Source organism: Trachurus japonicus, chromosome 6 (assembly GCF_045865225.1).
Source record: "Trachurus japonicus isolate A0001 chromosome 6, Traja_1.0".
Lineage (NCBI taxonomy): Eukaryota > Metazoa > Chordata > Actinopteri > Carangiformes > Carangidae > Trachurus > Trachurus japonicus.
The window spans coordinates 27196742-27217788 of NC_140912.1; the positions used below are offsets into that span (position 1 = coordinate 27196742).

General features: G+C 39.0%; 1 protein-coding gene and 1 long non-coding RNA gene across 2 annotated transcripts in view; both read left to right on the forward strand.

Moving 5' to 3' along the window:
• Window positions 1-4355, forward strand: part of LOC146986311 (uncharacterized) — a 56839-nt gene extending 52484 nt beyond the window's left edge. Inside the window, exon 15 of the mRNA XM_085780076.1 lies at window positions 3853-4355. Within this exon, the coding sequence (XP_085636202.1) occupies window positions 3853-3919 (67 nt within the window). The 3' untranslated portion in view covers window positions 3920-4355. The remainder of the gene's footprint in view (window positions 1-3852) is intronic.
• Window positions 4356-6312: 1957 nt separating this feature from the next.
• Window positions 6313-13226, forward strand: LOC146986312 (uncharacterized). Its single transcript, XR_015036073.1, has 4 exons — window positions 6313-6527; window positions 6728-7068; window positions 12721-12835; window positions 12947-13226. It is a non-coding gene; the product is annotated as an uncharacterized LOC146986312 (long non-coding RNA).
• Window positions 13227-21047: the final 7821 nt, after the last annotated feature.

Sequence of the window (21047 nt, forward strand, 5' to 3'; positions counted from 1 at the left end):
TTAATTGAAACGATAAACGTTTTTTTGAGATTTAGAGGTTGATGTTTGCTTGTCCTGGTTGGTTTTTGTAAATTCTTATTCAATGAAGGGCGCAGCAGCAGCTCGTGCATCGTGTCAGTTTACGCTCACACTGAACAGCTCCTCATGCCCCCACTGATTGTGTGAGACCATGTCTTATTTTGTGGTGGTGACAAAAGCGTCTTTATCAGAAGTGTTTGCATGTGGGTGGCAGGACACACTATTCTCCCCCTGGTCATCTCTGGGTTCCTTTCTTTTCTTTTTTTTTGTGTGTGTTGTTGGAGCCATATGTTGTGTTTTTTTGTGCAGCTCAGCTCCCTTGGAGGTTGTCTGCTGTGTCACACACACACACACACACACACACACACACACACACACACCTTCCTTTTTCACACACTTTCCTTTGGCAGAGCAGTGATTATTCAGGTTCAGTTAAAGGCTGTGAGTGAATAGCTTGGGGCCCACCTCGCTGGTTGTTGGTTGCTCCATAGACTTGTGCTGCTGCTCGCTGGCGATGGCAGACTTTGGGCCATACGCTTGTGCCTGCGGGGGGACGGTGTCAAGGAGCACCATTACCATAGTGTCGATTCTTCCATTGAATTATCTCCAGAGAGTTGTATTGTTGGGGCGTCCAGACTGGGGGCAGGCCGCCGTGAATGGCTGTTTACCATCAGGTTGGTTCTGTCTCCAGTCACATGCAGCTAAAGCCACCGTAGCTAACCTGCTCAGCGTAATCACTGCACACACACACTGTGACGCCAGCACACAATAAAAAACAGGCCAAACAACACTAACTCAATCAAACGCACACTCATATATCTCCCTCTCAGCCGTGTGTGTGTGCTCCCTCACACACCCTTCACAGCGAAGACGTCTAACTCAGACGTTTTTAATCCCGAGGAGGAACAGAGGTGGTGTTTGTCCTGTGGAATGAAGGCAGGCTGTGCTTTAAGTGGTTTACCGCCACGCTGTGAAACGGCTCCGACAGTAAAGATGAGGTCACGCTGAGTCCACACACACAAGCCGCCATACGTGTGTGTTTGTAATATCGTGGAAAAACGGTCGATCTGTGGCGCATTGTGCAGATTTCTTTTAATCTCCCATCGTGGTCAGAATCGGCTCTGCAAGCTCACACACACACACACACGAACTCACGCTTCACTACCAGAGCTTTTAGATAATAATCAAGTCTTAGACCCAATCCCTGAAGCCCTAACCCTCTGCCGTGCATCAGTGGTCGGGGTATCATGACTCTCTTTTGATGGAAGCTGAAGGGCCGAGGGGGGGAGGGGAACTCAGCACCTTTTAAACAATCATTTTTCAGGATCAAACTAGAAATCCAAAAACAGCACAAAAGTATCAATGGGTGCTGAATCCTCAAAACACTTTTACAAAAAGTACAGGACCGCACTCCAGTTTAAAGAAGAACTATGCAAGTCTGGTCACTTTTCCGCTGTTTTGCTAACCCTCCATGTGCATTATTTTACAATGAAGCCGGCAAGAAATCAATCAGTAGAGCGGTACATAACGTTATATATCATATACGATGCTACGATGTGTATATTTGTGTAGTTTAATCTGTAATGAACAAGAGATTACAGGTTCCAGGGCGCGTTTGTGTCGCGGTGCCACAAAGACGAGATCTCGGTTTACATGTCATTTCTTAAACCATCACAATGACTCCCAATCTGTTTAATTAAGATAGAAAATGTAGCATAGTTAAGCTAAAAATCCTGCATAGTTCCTCTTTAAAGTATTTATTGCCACACAAATGTTTTGGGAAAAACTTTTCTTCCGTGTGTATCAGGGAACACACTGCATCCATTACATTCAGGACCAAACTACAAATGATGGGGTCTAACAAATTTACTAAAATACACCAGCTACACCAGCATTATGGCTGCACAAGCAACAACCAACAAGACATAAATATTGGTGTTTTCTCCATTAATAAGGATTTTAGAATTAAAACAATCTTCTTAGGTTTCATTTATTCATGTGTGCACATATTTCAACCACCTTCTTTCATTTCATTTTGATTTATTCCATTCATGGTTTACATACTTCACATGGTTGCACATATTTACATAATGTACACATAGTCACCATAAATGAAAAGTAGCAGGATGAAGAAAAACTTATAGTACCTGCCTCTTTCTATAGTTATAATTGCATTGTCTTAGTATCAACTCCAATATTATACACTATTTAAAAAAATTAAAGATGATGAAACATACAACAAGTAAACAAACAAGCAAAATAGCAGTCTTCATGGAAAGGTTTTCCCAAAAATTGCTGGTGTGCTTAACTAACATCCAGCAGCAGATGATGCACCTGATGACGTCTTACAGATTAGTAGTGGTGTTTAATTTCATAGGGGAATAAGAAATAGGATTATGTCTCTGTTTGACATCTAGAAACAGGAGCTGCGTCTGTTTTCTACCTGTTCAAGTTCAGCCAAACTTTAAAACAAGGAGGTGAGAGGGAGGACAGGACAACATGTTTCAAAGCTTTCCTCTGTTTTGACTCAAACACTCTGAGTTGTTGTACGTGCGCTGTCTTCTCTCAGGGTGTTTGACTGTGATTTCCACGTTGCTGTTTTCTCATTCTCCAAATCAGTGAGGTGGGTGAAGGGTGTGTTCACAAATGTTTGTGGTTTATCCTCTCGTACCAACTGGTTTTGGCCGCGTGTCAAAAGATCTTGGTCGAGTTTCAGAGCGATTGTGGTGTGGTTAGGAGCGACGATATTATCTGAGATAAATGTGGGAAACCAGGAGAGAATTTTTTTTTTATTACAGTCGGTGTTTTTCTCAGCGTTACCACCTGCACCTTCCTCCTCCGGGAGTTTGTGCTGAAAGATACTTTACCCATTTCCCATACCCTTAGTGCCAAATTTGCACCGGCTTCTTGGCAATATAGAAGTAATTTACAGCTAATTACCAGCTAATTTTACACGATACACGATCAATAAAAACAGTCCAATGAATTGTTTTGGTTTTTCACTTTTAACTTTGAGTTGTATATTTTTTATCTGGGATTTTATTTAAATCAGAGGCAAAATAAAATGGGTTTTGTGTTAAAGGGATAGTTCACGCCAAATTCAAATTTCACTCATTATCTACTCACCCTCATGTCGACTAAGGGCTGGGAGAATTTTCAGAGTCCTCCGCGCCTTCTCGGCGTTACGGGGGGGTCCGCGCAGCAGTATTTGTCCATATAATGGTTGTGAATGGTGCTCACTTTTCTTCGTCCAAAAAGACGCACCACAAAACATCCAAATACCTCCATAGTGCTCGTCTGTAATGTCCCACTTGCATTGAAGCCCCGACATGAGAAATTGTTCCGCCGGTCAGTGCAAATAGCACAAGATTTGCACTGACACAGGAAGAGCAGCGAACCGAGACACTGGGAGCTTCCGCTACAAACAAGCTTAAAATATAGACTTATTTAATTTTTTTTCGGAACAATTTCTCATGTCGGGGCTTCAATACCAGAGGGACATTACAGACGAGCAGTATGGAGGTATTTGGATGTTTTTTGGTGTGTCTTTTTGGACGGAGAAAAGTGGTATCCATTCACAACCATTATATGGACAAATACTGCTGCGCGGACCCCCCGTAACTCCGAGAAGGCACGGAGGACTCTGAAAATTCTCCCAGCCCTTAGTCGACATGAGGGTGAGTAGATAATGAGTGAAATTTGAATTTTGGGTGAACTATCCCTTTAAGAAAGTTGTTTTTGCTGTGGTGCCCAACAACTAGAAACAAGCTGTTGTCCTGTGTTACTCATCTGAAGCCCTTTAATTTATTTGTCCTTCCTGTTTTTGTGTTTCAGGGAGTTGTCATCCAGACATCAGATCAGTGTCCCACTCAGGAATGTGAGGGAGTCGACGCTGATCTGACCCCGAAGACGTGAACGCATCAAAACCCCTCCACATGTTTACATTATCACACCACGTTAGCATTATGAAACCACTGTAGATTGTCATGTAAATCTTGATCTTGTTTGGACGGGACTTGGATCAGCAACTAGTTCACACAGAAACTCAGGTGAACCCAGTGCACGGGTCATGTGGGGACGCCAGGAAACACCTGTGTGAACCTGCACAGACTCAAGACGCAGAACGTCTGATGTGACCCAGATTGTGCAGAGTGGGTTATTATCGAGACCTCGAGTCGGAAACCTGCACATGTGCATGTAGACCCGAATCTGTTTGATTTTACTTTGTGCTGAGCCGGTGCTGTCTATTTTTCCACTTGACCCATAAATGGGTAAGAATGTTTTTATTGTCTTACATAGTTTTTGCACTAATAAAATATTGATATTTTACTTTTTAATGGAGGCTTGTTATTTATTTAACAGGAAGTCTTCCCTGATGTTAGGACTGATGCTGTACTTAAAGCTGGAGAGGGGCGACCTCCCTGTGTGTGTGTGTGTGTGTGTGTGTGTGTGTGTGTGTGTGTGTCTCTTTCTGACTCATGCAGAAACAAAAAAAAACACTCAGGAAGGCAAGAATGAAATATTTTTGCCATCTTTTAGAGGTTTTTTTTCCTCTATTTTTGACATTTATGGTCAAGTTTGTGTTTCCTACTGTTGCATTTTCCGCTCTCTCTCTCTCTTTCTCGGTTCTAAAATAGTCTCAGGATTAAATTTGTAATGTTTTGCTCAAGTTGGACTCGGGTCCTCTGCCTCCAGAAGACAGAGGATTTTCTTGTTAAGGTAAGAAGACTCATTTTTTTCCTTCAGACTACAGATAATACATGATTTAATTGTCTCTGACTCTGTATTGTTGCATTATATTCAAACTGCCTCCTCTGTTTAGTTATTATCACTGAATCCAAGTGTCTGACTGTTCATTAACACTCATCTCTCCTGTTATGAGAGCTCGGTGCAGTATTAGTATTAATCTGTTATGCCAGGAGAGAAAACACAGTTAAGTGGATTTGCAGCAGATGGATGAAGGGGGGGGAGGGGGGGGGTTGTGGGCTGAAACAAGAACACACTGATACTTGGCTCAGTGATGCTACAGGCTGTTACACTACAGAGCAGGTGAACACTGACAGACTGACCTTACAACTTCCTTTTCCTTTTTTTTAAATGCCTATTTCCAGCGCGAGGAATTTCAGTAGTGACCTATTAAAGGCTGAGGATTGTACAGAGTGGACTCTGACCTTGTAATGGTTTGACCTGGTAGTTCAGGATCAAAGACAGAACTGCCCAACCTGCACAGAGACGTGGGGGTTGGACACAGGGGTCACATACCTCTGTTCACTTCACCCAGTTTCACTGCGTCACATTATGAAATCCGTGTATGAGAAACATTAAGCTTTAACCTTTTACTTAGAGATTTAAATTTGTTGCAGTGCTCATTTTGTAACTGGATTTACAGGAAGCTGAGTCTATTTCAAGTCGAGGGTTATGTAAAAGAAAACAGAAAGGTCTCGTTTCAGTTAAACATTAATATTTAGATGTTTTTTTTACTCACATTTTCCTTTAAGTTCCTAAAAATACTGTTATCCTGCACTGAGGATTAGTGTTTATCTAAACATGGTTTTGTTTTCTCAGTGTTGTGTGTGTGTGTGATGTTTCTTTTCCAGGAGGATTTGTCCTAATGATGAATGTTTTGCTTTTGTTGATGCTTCACATGAGGAATCCTGAAAATTGCTGTTTGGGTCGCACACGGAGGTGACGGATACAACGGAGGTGACGGATACAACATACAGTAGATAACATATTATTATTAGCTCCAACGTGGAAGTGACGTTTTTTTATTACTGTTAATGTCTGTTTGTATGATTTTCCTGAGGTCCTTGTGTCCATGTCTCCTTTACAGAGCACCCATCACTGCAAACTTCACCCAGTCTTTACCAAATTGAGTTCATAACATTTATTGTAAAGAAAGCAAATATTTTTATTTTGTGATATCCCATTGATAAATTTCACATCCAACAAACAGCAGCCAAATATTCCCAGTTTAACCTCAAATCAGAATAGGGACTGAACATTGTTCCAACCAAGTTGAAGGGCACATGTGACTTTTAAAGGAGCTATTTGTAAGTTTTGTTGTTGTTACATCACTAGTATTAAGAGTTTCAAGAGCTTCAGCCTTCATTGTATTTACAATTTACAGTAGGAAGCTACTTTTTCGGGGCAGACTGGACGCTACAGTGCCTCGGTATCGGAAAATGAGTAGACAGTGATGCACAGCTAGTTAGCATGCTTATTTTAATAGACAAAAAGAAGTGATAGAATCAGAAGCAAAACAAGAAGGAAGCTTTCTCCTGCAGCAGTAAAGGAATGAAGGTTTAATCTTGCTAATAAAGCAATAGCTTGTTTAATAATGAAATTTGAATAATTTATAGCTTGGAAATGTTTCACATTTATGTAAATTGCAGCAGTGACGGATCTTAAATGTACAACTCGATTTTTTAACACAAAACTCTTTGTACATTTCAGAAGTTCAGTTACTCACATTCAGATCCAAAACTTCAAAAGACATCAAAGAACAAGTAACTTAAATGGGATTAGTGATATTCGTACTCCTCGGTCTAATATGAATATTTAAACATGACTCCACGTTGCAAAGACAAGAAATCAAGCTTGAATTTGAGTTTCATATTCCCGTCTGTCAGTCACACATCTAGTGAGTGACTGAAGACCCTGGGAACTTAAAATGTGAATTTGTGAACCATTCATTTTTCTCTTTCAGCTTTTCTACAAAGTTGTACCGCTCTCAACCTGCATGTGTATAAAATATGGTCGTATGAGATCAGCAGGGTGTAAGAGAAAGAGACGGGGAGGCAGGACGAATATATGAATAAGACAGAATCGATTACGGCTCCACTGTTGGACAGGAGTAAACGTTAAGTGAGAGGATTCTTCCCGGTGGCAGGAGAGGACCCTGAGGTTAATGATTGCCTCTGGTTTCCTAACATCCTGCCTGCTGAGCTAATCTACCATCACATTCTTTCATTCCAGGGAAAGTGGAGGAGAGTCCATGTGAACCTGATGTTCCCGCAGCAGAATCAGAGCGTCTCATCTTCAGTTCTGGTAAAACCTGTAGCCTCACACCTAATGATAAGAGCACGAATCCTCACTTCAAATATGTCATTTTAGTCGACTCTGGGTTCTGTTTGGATCATTTCCTACATCGGCCTTTTTAAGCCACTGTTTGGAGTCGATGTACCACAACATCATGACTTAGTCTGAGCGACCTGGTTAAGCTCTGGTTGGGAAAAAACATTGTTAAGATGCCAAACTCAAAGCCGCATTAAACAGGCAAACTTACTGTAAGTGTAAGCTCTTTGGCTGTTTGTGACAGAAGTAGTGTGCACCTTTTACCATTTTCACAGCAATTACAAACATATTTTATTGTCATATCGCAAACAGTAGTAGTACTAATAGTAGTTAGTTTCCAGATCAACTGGGAAATAAAGGTCAAAGATTCACCAGTAGATCACAGTGGACGAGTTACGCTGGTTAAAAACAACAAATGATAATAATAATAATAATAATAATAATTTTATTTATAGAGCACTTTCCATCAAAGTGCTGTACAGTTACAGAACATTTTAAAAACATGTGAAAACAAACACAACAATAAAACAACAATTCAAACATGATGGATACATTTATAACTTACGGTGATGAACTATCTCAGAATTTACTTTATCTCAGTATTAAAACATGAAAACACCTGAAACATGCTGATTTAAACAGGTGGAGAGAGAAAATTACCAGACCACTCAGAACAAAAGTGATATGAACCAACAGTCTTTGTTAAAGGGATAGTTCAACATTTTGTCATTGTCATAATCCCTATAGTCATAGCAATAGGTTCGTTACCTTTATTTGTAGGTGCAAGCTATTTGTAGAAAGGTGGAGCAGCATTTCCCTCTAAAGCAACTCGGTCTCGTAACGTTCTGTTATTATCTCGTAGCGTGGTGAATGTGCAGGTCACAACTTGTCCACCAGAGCGTTTTGGAGTTGTTGGATTGTATATTTGATGAGTTTGATGATGGAAACCAAGAAATCCCATTAGCCTCCGTAGCGTAGCTCTGAGCAGCTCCGCCGTTCTAAAAATAGCTTGCACCGACAATTAAAGGTAACGAACCTACTGCTATGACTATAGGGATTATGGCAATGGGCCAATTTGCCAAAATGTTGAACTATCCCTTCAAAGTATGACTGTGTTGTACTGTATTTATATTTGTGTAGACCTTATTTGCTCTCACATTATTGACATAACACTATTAAATATTCTAGTTTCCATAACAAGGAAACATAAAAATTAAAATTTTAGGTGTGTTGATCCCGTTTCCTCTCCAAACACAGGCCTCATCTGTTCATTATAAAACATTCATACCAGGTGTAAATATTTAGTGACACATCCAGTTTGTGTGATGCAGCTTGTTTTAAATTTACCGATGTCTGAATTTCCCCCTTAATTAACAATCACATTACAACGAGGCTGAGTTCAAACGGAGCAGCTGATGTAACTGGCTCCTGGTCTCTGGAGGTAAAAGGGATTAGTGGGGGAAAACTAAATAAATAAATAAATCAAATTACATCTCCTGAGTTAAGTGATGCCAGGTTTAAGAGCACGGTGCATGGATGACCTGCTCCGAGATAAAAGGAGCACATGTCAGAATCATCACACACACATATATATTTTTTTTTTTTAAACGTGGAAAAAGGAAAATTAGGTCTGGCATACCCCTTCACACACACACACACACACACCAATGTTTCCAGCTGCTGACGAGAGCAGAAAAGTCAAGTCGAAATGCGTTACACACTCACACACACACGTCTTATGTAAACAGCCGAGCAGCAGAGGTAATAGGAAGTGGCAGACAGGAAAGAGAAGAGGCAGCATCTGTTTCCCTCTATTCATCTGTCGGTGACGACCATGATGAGGCCGAACATCCTGTACGCTGCTCCCTCGCTCGCTCTATCGCCTGGTCACTATCAAACACACACACACACACACACAGATGCATACATACGTAGCCGACACACACTGTACGCCTGTCCAGATGTGCAGCTGTATTTAGCATCGTGTGTGTGTGTGTGTCTGTGTGTGTCATTTCTCCAGAGGTGGCCAACATGTAATGACGCTGGATGTCCGTTTGGTTCAGTGGCAGCGGGCTACAGTTACAGTCTGATGTGCATTAGTTGTGTTTCACTGGATGGAAAAAAATTAAAGGAATAGTTCAACTGTGTTTGGGGAAAACAGTGTTCGGCTTTCTCTGACTTAACATCTGTACAATAAATATGAAGTTTCAGCTTATAGAATAGAAGACTGGAGACAGAGAGAAAGAACATGACTGTGTGCGAAGGAAACAAAATCCACCTTCTTCCATCTCTAGAGCTCAAAAACACGTCGTCTTCAGTTTGTTTAATTAACAAAGGAACTGAAATGAGAACAAGAACACACTGTATTTTTACTTAAGACCATCCAGATCCAGTTTTTATATGGATCAAACAACTAAAATGTGATGTTAATAACATTTCTTTTGTACTTTTGGACACAGTGCACCTTGCTTCGTTGCCGTTTTCCAGTAACAAAGCTAACCCACTGCAGGCTGGAGTTTTATTCCCAGCACACTTGTAGTTAGTGAACAAGAATGCAAATGAGTATTTTTCCCAATCTGTCAAACCATAGCTTAAAGTGTGTCACATCTTGTTTTTACTTAAATGCAAATTACACGCTCTGTTGGGCATGGGTTTGGTAAACTATCCTGATCTGATTAGGGCTTGTTGCTTCCTGTCACCAACATGGTTTCTTGCCGTGAGCCTCGTGGTGATGACTGTCGATCAACGGGAGTTTTAGCCGTCGTTTTGTTTACAGTTTTGTGAGGTTTATACACGTTCACTGATCAGCGACGCGTCTTCAGGGCAGCTCGGAGGCTAAGGTGACGAAACAGGCTGAGGCTAACTGGTTAGCATGCTAACTCCTGGAGGCGTTTAAAGAATAAAACTTGATGCTGAATGTCACTTCCCTCAAGCTTTAACACGAGTACAAGGTTTACTTTGGGTTAATTTACCTAACACACCCAATGCGTCAATACGCCCTGAGAACTTAATACATAAAATACAAAATCATAAATCAGCACAGAACATTTTACTTCACAAGCTGTTTTCTTATTCCTAGGAATTGTGTTTTTCTTTTTTTTCTTTTTCCTTGTTTCCTTGACAAAATAAATAACACTCAACAGAACAATGATACTGAACAGTCTCATGGAAAACAACCCTAACATGTAAACAAAATCTATCTCACACCATCCGTTAGCTTCAAAAGGCAACAGGTGGTTCAATTGTTAGTGATACGATACATAATTAATCAAAATCTGCAAGCATAATACGAAACACAAAATAATCATCGGCTGCGTTACATTAAAAACAGGGTAAGAAAAGAAACTTGCACTTAATCTAAGACATGAGTTTATTCTTATATCTTTTCTGTATGTATTAAAAATGTGAATTATTGTCATTTTAATGAAATTACTCAATAAACGACACTTAAATTGAACATTTCTCCGAACCATGCCAAATATGTATGTGGCAATAACTAATGTTACATGTTGCTCCTTTAAATGAAGAGTCATATAAATCTCATGTGAGTTGTGTTTCTCTCTCTGTGATTATCATTTACTCGCTCATCGAGCCCGTTTGTGTTTATCGGAGCTTGTGACACTAATGTGGTCGTAAAGCCGTCGCAGCATCCCGCCCCTCGCCCCTCGCCGTCCTAAATAATAAATGTTGTTATTGTGTAATTATCTGCGTCTGCAGTCGATGTGTCGTGGCCCCGCCCGGCTCTGACCTCTGAGCCCGGTGAGACCCCACCCTGCCCGCCCGGTTGTAAACGGGTGGGCTTGTTTTCTGGTTCGAAAGCAGCTTGTTGAATAGATATAAACACATTTTTATAAGGAGCACATGTTTTGTTTTGTTTTGTTTTGTTTTACATTTTCTTCATATAAAATCTATTAATCTCCAATCTGAGTCCAATCAAACAGCTTCGCATTCTTTCAACCACGAGCTGCTGCGTCTTATCAAGTTTCAATCAACTTCCTGATCTGGCTCAGATTTCTCTGTGGCCTGGCGACATAAATCAAAACAGATTTACAGACATGTGAAGTTTCTTCACTTTTAATTACACACACACGTTTTATTAAATGTCACAGGACCTGGAATTAATTAATGTTTCTCAACGAACGCTGTTGTTCAGAGCGCAACAACCAAATATTTAGCCCCCGAGGAAGAAGGGGAGGTTTTTATTCTGCTGAATGAATGAAGGTTAAGGAAATACGTTTGTGTGTTTGTGAGAGACAGGTAATGATGCATTTATCTCTCATTTCAGTGGAATATGACTGACAAGATGTCGGCGCTCAGCTCAGATACCACCCACCTGTGGGAACTCATTTTACACAAATACACACACACACATATAAACACACTTAGTGCTTGTGGGAGTATTTGTCTGAATCTGGTGAGAAAAAGATGCTCTGCTCTGTTTCACTCTGTTGTCCACTCTGACACACACTCACACACACACACACACACACACACACACACACACACACACACACACTGTCCCCGTCCTTGACAGATCTGCTAGATGTCATATTCTCTGTCAGTGGTGTAAATAAAGCCGCTGTGTTTACCTTGGACAGGTGTGAGGAACGTGAGGTCAAGGCAGCGGCTGTTGACTCCTGGTTGATGTTTAATCCACAGTTTAACATTTCTGCGCTGGGTGGAGCGAACCTCACGTCTCAGCTCCGACCAAAACCCCATAAACACAGCTGCAAACTCACTGAAACACCAGGGAAATCAAAGCCTCAGGTTTAAGTTAGATATTTATATTTTTGGATTGAAAAAAAAAACTGAGCATAAATGGACGGCTAAAAAAAACCTCTTCACTTCCCTGTGAGGCTGAAGCATCACTGGAAATGTTTAACTTGATGACTTGTGTGTAAATATACGAATTTCAAATACAGAAGTCCCACATTTACAGGAAAAAGAAAAAAACTTCTTTCTTTGATGTTTTCCAAACAAAAATTTTTCTTCCTCCTCCATCAGGGAAGGAGACACGTCCACATTCTGCGAGATTGGACAGACGTTGGTTGTTTTGTTGTGCTGCAGTGAAAGATCGTATCACTCTGCTTCTTCAGTTGGATTTAGCAATAAGGAAATAGTTGATATTTGAGCCCAGAATCACCACAGATTATTATTATTATGGGATCTCTGCTCTTCCATAAAACTAAAGTCTTTTTGTGACTTTAAACTTGAAAGTTTTGCAGAGACAGACTCAGATATTTACCTCTCATCTTGTTTTTTTCAACCTACAAAGGCCTTAATTCGCCATCATAGTCACACTTGGGTTTAAATGCTGTTTTTTAAGATCTGTTTTTCAATGGAGGCGAGTGGAATTTGTGTTTGTGTGTCTCACATCGTCTCCACAGACACTGAACTGGTGACTCTTGATAACCCAACATCCTCTGAGCAGCTTTTTTTTTTAGAAACTGCAGACGCAGATTTCTCCAAACCTCAGCGTCTGCAAGCGAAACTCATCTCAATCTCATGTTTTATATGATTTTGGATGAACTGAGAGACAGAGACAAAGATGTATTTAATGAACTCTACAGGGTATTTTGTGTTGTTTTTTATTGCATCATCACAGATCTGCTCTTGTCTTTTTAGGCTGATGCCGGTAATGATGCGAACTGTTCCACTCCACTTGACCCGGCCCTACCCATCTGGAAAACTAACGACTAAAATAGACGGGTGCACTTCCTGTGTGACGGTCGCTCGGTCGGTCAGTCGTCACGTCGGGACAACATCAGATAAAAACTGTTCTCATGGTTTTTTTTTGACGCCAGATTTCCAATTATGCTCCTCTGTCTTTCATCTCTGGTTTTTCCAACAGATGATGCACCAGCTCTTCATCCGATCGTGTGTTCCCTCGGCCTCGGACACGTGAAAACACAACCTTCAACAACTCGCTGTCACCTGGACTACAGTTTACTTCCTGCTCCGGAGGAACAAGAACAAGAAGATTAGGACTGAAGAAAACACACAGTAATTAACATTCGATTAGTAAAACTTTGTTGTCAGGCTAAACTTTGTTATGCTAATAAGCAGTAGCCACTTCACTATTGGAAAGAAAATAAATCTCCTTTTAATTTTAATTGAACATTAAAACCTCATTTGCTTGATAAAACGTGATGAAGGAGCTTCAGACACACACATATAATTCATATAATTGAAGACAACTGTCAGGTCTGGTCTCATCTCACAGAAAGCAGACGTGGATGGAGTGAGATCAGAACAAGAGTGAGAGCACGTCATAAAAACAGAGACATAAAACAGGTTGATTTATAGGGGAAGGGGCGGGAGTCTGGCCTTGACGTTTACGAACTTGATGAGCCGGTTCTGTTCTGTTCTCTGTCGCTTCAATCATTTCTGTGGATCTGTCGCTGCCACAGTTCAGGCAGGCGCCGGCAGGGAGGGCGGAGGGATGATCAATATTTTACAAAAGAAGACAGACAGACAGACAGACAGACAGAGGCGACGTCGGAGACACAAAGATGGAGGCTGAGAAACCTCCAGAGACAAAAACTGTGTGAGGAAATAATCAAGTGGGTCTGAAGCTTCAGAGACGGACGAGGTTCATCAGACCTGAGCTGAAGTCGTCGACTTGATCCGTGTGACTTTGCTGATTTTGTGTCGTTTGAAAAAGTGAACTTGACTCTGACTTCGTTCATTTTTCATCAGTTCTTCCTCAGTCAGTTTAAAGTTTTGACCTTTGGTTAAAAATGACTCACTGATTTGGAGGAGAACGATCCTATTGGTTGTTGGGGGACCAGAGGCCCCACGATACAATATTATTATTAACCTGAGTATTGTAATGATTGCAGTATTGCATACTTTACAATTTATCACCTTTGTGCAACTGCAAATGTCCTGACGTCTGTTTTATCATTAGATCATTTATTCATTCAATTATTCTTGATAAATGTGATCGTCAAGGAGACAGAAAAAGCACTTCAGTAGCCAAAAAAATTTAAATATACATACAATAAAAGATTACAGTCATATTTGGCATCTGTGTATCCATTTATTTTTGTTGTTGTTGTATCAGAGAATTGAAAAAACACCTTGTTGTTGTTGAGGTTCATCAAATTGTTGGAACTTTTTAATGTGAGATGATGGAGTTGTTCAAACATACAGATCTACATGTACTGTATATATTAACAGGAAAATATATTTTTCTAGAAAGAATTTTAGATTTCTTTCTTCTTTTTTTCAAAAATGTTCTTTTACTCTTTAGATTTCCTGTAGGTCAGTGTATGTGGCGCTGGTTAAACTACTAATTGTGCTCAAACAGTTAAACATCTGCACAGGACAGGGTGTATCAGGTCAATTCAATTCTTGAATTCAAGTCTAAGTCTAATTAGATGCTGATTTCTGTCTTTTACTTTAATTTAAATGTGTACCTTATTACCTTCTTGTTGTATGCTACTGTAACAATCAAATCAAATGTGTGGGACGACAGTCTTATGTTTTATGTCTTAATTGAACTTTTATGACATGGTCTTCCACTGTCAACCCTTTGTTGTTTTGGTATGAACGCCAAAGCTACATGCTAATGTTAGCATGCTGAAATAAAATCCTCATTAACTGTGAGTGCAGCAGTTGCCAGTTGGAGTCGATGGGAATATCATTAGTTTAGCAGGTGTTCAGACATAAACCAAATTACTGGGCTAATAAAAAATATTGAAATGGTGTTGACACTGTTGGAAAATTAATGGATTACCAAAGGGATTAAAATCCATCATGATGAGACCTGAGTGCACCAAATATCATGACAGTTCATCTGACAGTTGCCAAAGCGAACACTTTTGTTCAGTTTATTTCTTTGATTAAAACAACATTACAAATTGAAAACTACGCTGCATTAGCTACGTACTGCTTGGTGACCATGGTCTTTGAACGCATCACACAGGCAATGTTAAAGATGACAACGCTGCACATAAATGAGGTGTGAGTGGATAAACTACTGTTTCATTATGCAACTGTTTTTTAAAGCCACTTAAACTACAAACTGTTAAAGACATAAAAATGCATTGTGCAAAACCATCAAGTGTTCCGACTCCAGCTGCATACCTGTCCAACAGGAATGGGAATAACACCACACCCAGACAACACAATATAAATCAGTCCTGATGTATTTAGGCCTCTGGATGTGTCAGGCAGGAGCCAACGCATCGCTGCAGCCAAATAAATGCAAAAATAAATCTGATGTTAGAGGTTTGTGTCTTTCTAAACAATGAAAAACTACTGATTGTTGATTTATTGCTTATTTACGTCGGATCTTTGGTTACTGGGTTCAAACAGTGAAGTTCATTCCAGTTTGTAAAGGGCAGCTCACGAAATCACAAACTGGAAAAGCTTGTTCCTGTTCCACGTAATTGCTCTCACCTCGGCTGACATTAATTAGATTCAGTGTTGCCAAATGTTCAGATGAGAGAAGTTAATATTTTGCCCTCAGCATTAATTTCATAAGTAATGTCACATGTTGGCAACGTTAAAGTGCACGCCTGTTTTCTGGGCTCGTTCAAGAAAAACATTAAGTACAATGTAGGTAAACACATTTCTAACCGCTAAACATCAGCGAAGGAAGTAAATGAACAGAAAACAAACAAACAAAGTGTGACAAACTTTGGTAACACTTTACTTGAATACGGGTTCATAAGATTGACCTAATACTGTCATAACCATAACATGACACCTGTCATAAACATTGAATACTTATGACAGCTGTCGTTAAGTGTCATTCGGTAAGTTATGTCATTTTTGATGCAAAGTTGACATTGTTTGAGATACTTGTTATAAGAACTTGACATAAAGACAACATAACCTATCATAGCAGACCTAATTGCCAAAATGTTTAAATTATGTCAAGTTCTCATAACAAGTACATCTCAAACAATGTCAACTTTGCATCAAAAGTGACATAACTTACCGAATGACACTTAACAACAACTGTCATAAGTATTCATTGATGTTTATGACAGGTGTCATGTCAGTTTTATGAACCCGTATTCAAGTAAAGTGTTACCATTTTTTTCTCATAACTTTGACAGATAGTGACATTTTTATCTCGCAATTTTCTGAGTCATTTCTTTAAAAAAATATTGACTTTTTCTCATAAATAAGTCACTGTTTTCAATTTATTATTTATTTCATGTAAATTTGGGACTTCAATTTAAATTCTCGAGATTTTTTTCTTTCAAATTTCTGAGTCATTTCTCAAAAATTTGTGTCGTTTTCTGATACATTTGTGACATTTTTCTTGTACATTTGTGGCTTTATATTTTTCAAGAATGTTTAAGTTTTTACATGCAAATTTGTGAGTTTCTCAAAAATGTGCAACGTTTTTTTTCTTTGTGACTTTTTTCGTGACTGAAAAGTCAACTTTTTGTTTGTTGTTTTAAACTCAGAAATGTCTCTTCCAGCTCATTATTTTAAACAACACCCTTGTAAACGCCACCAAACTCCCAGCTAATACAATAATACTAATAAATAATACTACTAATACTGTGAGGATTGACTCACTTTCGGAGTTGGCCTCTAGAGGACATTTGATGAAGTGCGTTTTTTTAATTACTTCCTTGTTGGCTTCAGTTTTCTGCCTCCGAGGTTTCAGGACTCAGAACGTGTTCGACTTCTTTCTTTCTTGTGGCGTCGGCTGTTATTAATGGAATTCCTGTTATGTAATCACATGACGTAACTCTCCATAGAAATATTCAGGGCATCTCCAACTTATCACTCGGCCGCTAAAAATATGATTGACGTGTTTTGTCATTTCCAGCAGAAGCTCAAGCGCTCAATCATTTACTGAACTCAATACTGCCAAAATTAACCAAATTTCTCTTTTACTGTGATTTTTACTGGAACAACAATATGGCTATAACATCAGACAGACGACTTCAACAACAATGAAAACAAATTTAAAATTTTGGTTTGTTCGTTTTTCAAACTCATGTAAAATTTATTTAGCAAACAGGTTTTCAAATTCTTCACATATGCAAATTATAGGCACATATGTTGTATTTCTGTATATGTCATGAATGTACATACAAAATAAAAAGCACTTACGTACATTTGTATTTTAAGACACATATGTTTCCTAGAATATTAAGATAGACATGTTAAAAATTTGAAGAAAAACATACGCATGTTTTAATAAACCTCCAAACACAAATATGTGGTCATGACATATTGTAGCATATAAAAATTCAGCCTATATAGAAAAATGTACACATTGTACAATGGCTGTTCCATATTTATTATAGATATGAAGACACATCTTCATATATCCAGAAAATACGTATACATGTGATAATATAAGTAAATAAGTGACTGTTTTCTGACAAATTTATGATTTATTTCATTTAAATTTGAGACTTTATATCATCAGAGAACTTTTTTTTCCCATGTAAATTTGAAAATTTTCCACGCAGATTTTGGAGTAATTTCTCAAAAAAAAAGTGACATTTTTTCTCAGAAATGTGCACGTTTTTAATGCAAAGTCCAGTTTTTTCATGCTTTGTCATGCATATTCATTCTAGATATGAAGATATATCTTCATATATCCAGAAAATACGTATACATGTGATAATATAAAGAAACAACCAACCAATATTTTGCAACCAACCATTGCAACCATTTAGTATTACAACTCCATGAAGCTAACACAGACAATAGACTTCCTACAGTATAATACAACATAATAACAAACAGTTATATGTGAAATATTAGATGCTACAGTTGATGCGTGAGACACAGATTCACATCCTGACCTCCGACCTTCTTCTTCTTCTTGTTCTCTGTCACTTCCTGGTGGGAACGACTGTAACATGAGCAGCGACAGCAGAAACTGAATCGACCCTGAAGGAGCTTCACTTTTTATGGGGTTTCATATATTACAGTGTGTGTGTTTCTGTGTGTGTGCGACAACTCATATAATACACACTGTTGAAAATATCACGCACTCCTCGACTTTCTTTTTGTCTGCCGGCCTCCTGCGTGTCGGCTAATGCTTCCTGACTTGCTCATGACTGTTGTCACCACACTGTGAACGCCTAAGTTAAAGTGTATGATTATATTGCTGCTCGCCGGCCTCATCAGCCGCCGCCTTAATGCGGCTTGACGTGGCAGAACAGCAGCGCCGGCCCTACGAGCTGTTTCTGCTTCATTATTTATGACCCCGGTCTCTTACCCCCACGTTGTCAGTGTTGGTAGATATTTTAGAGATGTGGATGTGGATTTAGACACATTCTGCCCTGGGGTAAAAAAGAAAACATTTAAATAAATAATATCACTGACAAGCTCAATAAACCATGAGCTAAGTGACTTGTTACTCAGGGGTCAGCGCTCTACGTAAGCTGTGATAAAAGGTTAATGATGGAGGGGGAACTAATACGATGTGGTCACTGCACCATGATGGAGACGAGACGTCTGAAGCTCTTTGTCTGAGTGCTGCCTCATGTTTTATCTTTCAAAAAAACGCTCAGTCAGAGCAGCTGACACTTTATAATAACACTATTAAACATTTTAGTACTTACTTTATCATATATAAAGCATTCTTCTCACATTGATACAAATGAGTATGTGATTTATTAATGTTATTAATGTTTAACTCTGGATTAATAAGATAATTTATAATGTGTTTAATGATTGTATGATGTTCAAACTTAATCAGTATCTATAAATCAGGTGTCATGTCAATCATAAACCAGTTATTTAGGAGCTGTCAGTGGTTCATAAGATCATTTATAAAGTGTCACAAACTATTTAGATGAACATTTACACACAATGATTTAGACATGAGCTATGAGTGAGTTTAATATATGTTTTATTAAGAACTTAACTAATGAGTAGAAACAACCTAAATGAATGAATGAACTGCATTCAGTGTTTCTAAAACATCTATTAACTCACTTACTCATCATAAAGTCTGAAAATATGATCATTAAATACATTATAGATGTGTTAATTATTCTAAAGTTAAACATTAATAACGGTGTTTATGAATTATGAATTAGTATCTAAGTAGAAAGAATGCCTTATAAATGTTTAACTAAAGCTTAATAGTGAATAGTCATCATAAAATGTTACCAATATCTTTATGTTTTTAAATTACTTTATCAATTTACCAATTTCAAATAGTAAGGTGTCTCTTTAAAGCTTTTGGGAATCTTAAAGTGTCAAATAAACATTGGTGCAACGAGGGACATAAGTCTGTCAGAGTTTTGAGTATCAGTCAATAACCAATTGGCTGATATTCCTCATTTTTTACATTAACATACAGTAGGCTATATATTTTGCATTGATTGGAAACACATCTAAAAAAAAACTGTTCGACAGAAAACATATTAGTGTTTAATAATCAATCAACTTTTTTTTCAAAATGGCTTCATTCCTGTTTCCCTGGACACATTAAAGTGACGGACCAGGTTATGTTTTGTTCAATACTTCTTCACTGAAGACATTGTTTTGTTTATTATAATGTCAATATCTCATAATTCACATATTAGCATTAGTCTTTAGCCTGGTCCGTCACTTTTTGGTGTCCCCCTACAATGCTTTTAATTATTGGGTAACGCTTTAATTCACAGGCAACTAATTACGTGATAAATAGCCAAGAAATAACAAGTAATTGTGAAGTAATGTCAAGAAACAGCCTAGAAATAACAGTCAATTTCATAGTAATGTCATGTTCTTCATAAATGCTTTTCATGCTTTGAATTCTTTTGGGAAAGGCCACCAAGTCCTTGCCATTGCCAATTACAATAAATTATTTCTGGGCTATTTCTAGGCAATCAATCATTATTTGTTGGCAATATTACTCAACATTACTATGAAATTGACTGTTATTTCTAGACATTATGATGCAATTACTTGTTATTTCTTGGCTATTTCTTGACATTACCACGTAATTACTGTAGCGGCCTGTAAATGAAAGGGTTACCAATTATTGAAGCACGATCATGTCTTGGCATGTGTTTTTTAAAGCTGCAGTGCAATGACCTTTAAGCTCCTGGGTAACTATAGCTAAGAGCTTAAAGGATACATATACAGTATATAGTATTATCATAAAGGTTAATCTCCATGTCGTCTTTGATTATCAATCAGTTCTAGTCTTTATATCAATACACAGTAAAAACCATCAAAGCCTCGGTCCACACACAGTCTGAGCCGTGGGGGACTGATGATATTTTTATCATAAATTCTGCTAAATGCCTTCGTTTAGTTTCACTTCTACAGCGGATTAACGGCTGACGAGGTGTATTAATAAATAAATACACAACTACAAAATGAAGCTACATCTGTCAGCAGCTGTGTGACCCGGCCGCGCGCGCGCGCGTGTGTGTGTGTCCCTGAGCTCTGGCAACACACACACACACACACACACACACACACACACACAAACAGCTTAAAAGGCCAAATGAAAGCAGAACTCAGTCTGTCTCATTCTACCTGTTTGTTATAGATGAGGAGGAGGAGGAGGAGGAGGAGGATGAGGATGAGGATGGTGATGATGATGATGAGGATGGTGTTTACCTGCCCCCAGACGTCTCAGCATCAACGTTGGGACGCGACCAGGCGGTTCACTATGGTAACCAAACAGGAACAGGAAGGGGCGGAGCCACCGCGACTCTCTCGCTCTATTTTTAAATCTTTAATCCGAGCCACGATGAGCTGCTTGTATTGTTGTTAAAATAATGCCAATGACGCCAGATGTGTGTGTGTGTGTGTCTGTGTGTGTGTGTGTGTGTGTGTGTGTCTGTGTGTTTATGTTTGTGTTTGTGTGTTTGTGTAATTTGGAGGACACACACAGAAAGCTGTGACAGCAGCGGTCTCAAACACTAAGTAAACACACACAAACACACACACATTCAGCCCTGTGTGTGTGTCTGTCTGAGAGGTCTGGCTGGGGATTAACTCCACACACAGCTGCA